Raw genomic sequence first — 476 nt, forward strand, 5'->3', positions numbered from 1 at the left:
CCCCCCCCCCCCCCCCCCCAAATTGTTTTGTCGCACCCCCTCGAGGTGGTTTCAGTGACCCGGAGCTGGCAGGAGGTGCTTGGTGGGCTGTGCCCCCGCGTCGCCCCCAGGAATCCCAGCGGCGCGTTCCGGCCCCGCTCACCTCCGAGGTCGGGTCCGAGGGAGGCGAAGCAGCGCTGGGGGTAGAAACGGTTTCCACTACGGGAGGAGGAGCGGCCACGACCACGGGTTTCTGTTCCGTTTCCTCGGCCGATTCGTCCCCTTTCCCGGACTCTTTGCCTTCCACTCCCGTGGGTAAACCCATGTCCTGCAGCACCTAGGGCGAGGAAAGAGGGAGAAGGGATGACTGCAGCGCCCTCAGCCCCGGCCCTCACGCGCCCTACGGGGTTTCGGGGCTCGAGGCCGCCTTTGTGAATCGAGCTTTTCCCTGGCCAGGCTGCTCTCGAGGCCAGGCTGCTCTCGAGGCCAGGCTGCTC

General features: G+C 67.2%; 1 protein-coding gene across 1 annotated transcript in view; it reads right to left on the reverse strand.

Annotated features, from left to right (window-relative positions):
* ILF3 (interleukin enhancer binding factor 3) overlaps positions 1–327 on the reverse strand; it is a gene marked incomplete at its 3' end in the record, with an annotated part of 7,287 nt that extends 6,960 nt beyond the window's left edge. The window contains exon 1 of the mRNA XM_035314498.1: positions 143–327. Coding sequence (XP_035170389.1) covers positions 143–304 — 162 coding nt within the window. The remainder of the gene's footprint in view (positions 1–142) is intronic.
* Positions 328–476: the final 149 nt, after the last annotated feature.

Source organism: Oxyura jamaicensis, unplaced genomic scaffold (genome assembly GCF_011077185.1).
Source record: "Oxyura jamaicensis isolate SHBP4307 breed ruddy duck unplaced genomic scaffold, BPBGC_Ojam_1.0 oxyUn_random_OJ72833, whole genome shotgun sequence".
Taxonomy (NCBI): Eukaryota; Metazoa; Chordata; class Aves; order Anseriformes; family Anatidae; genus Oxyura; species Oxyura jamaicensis.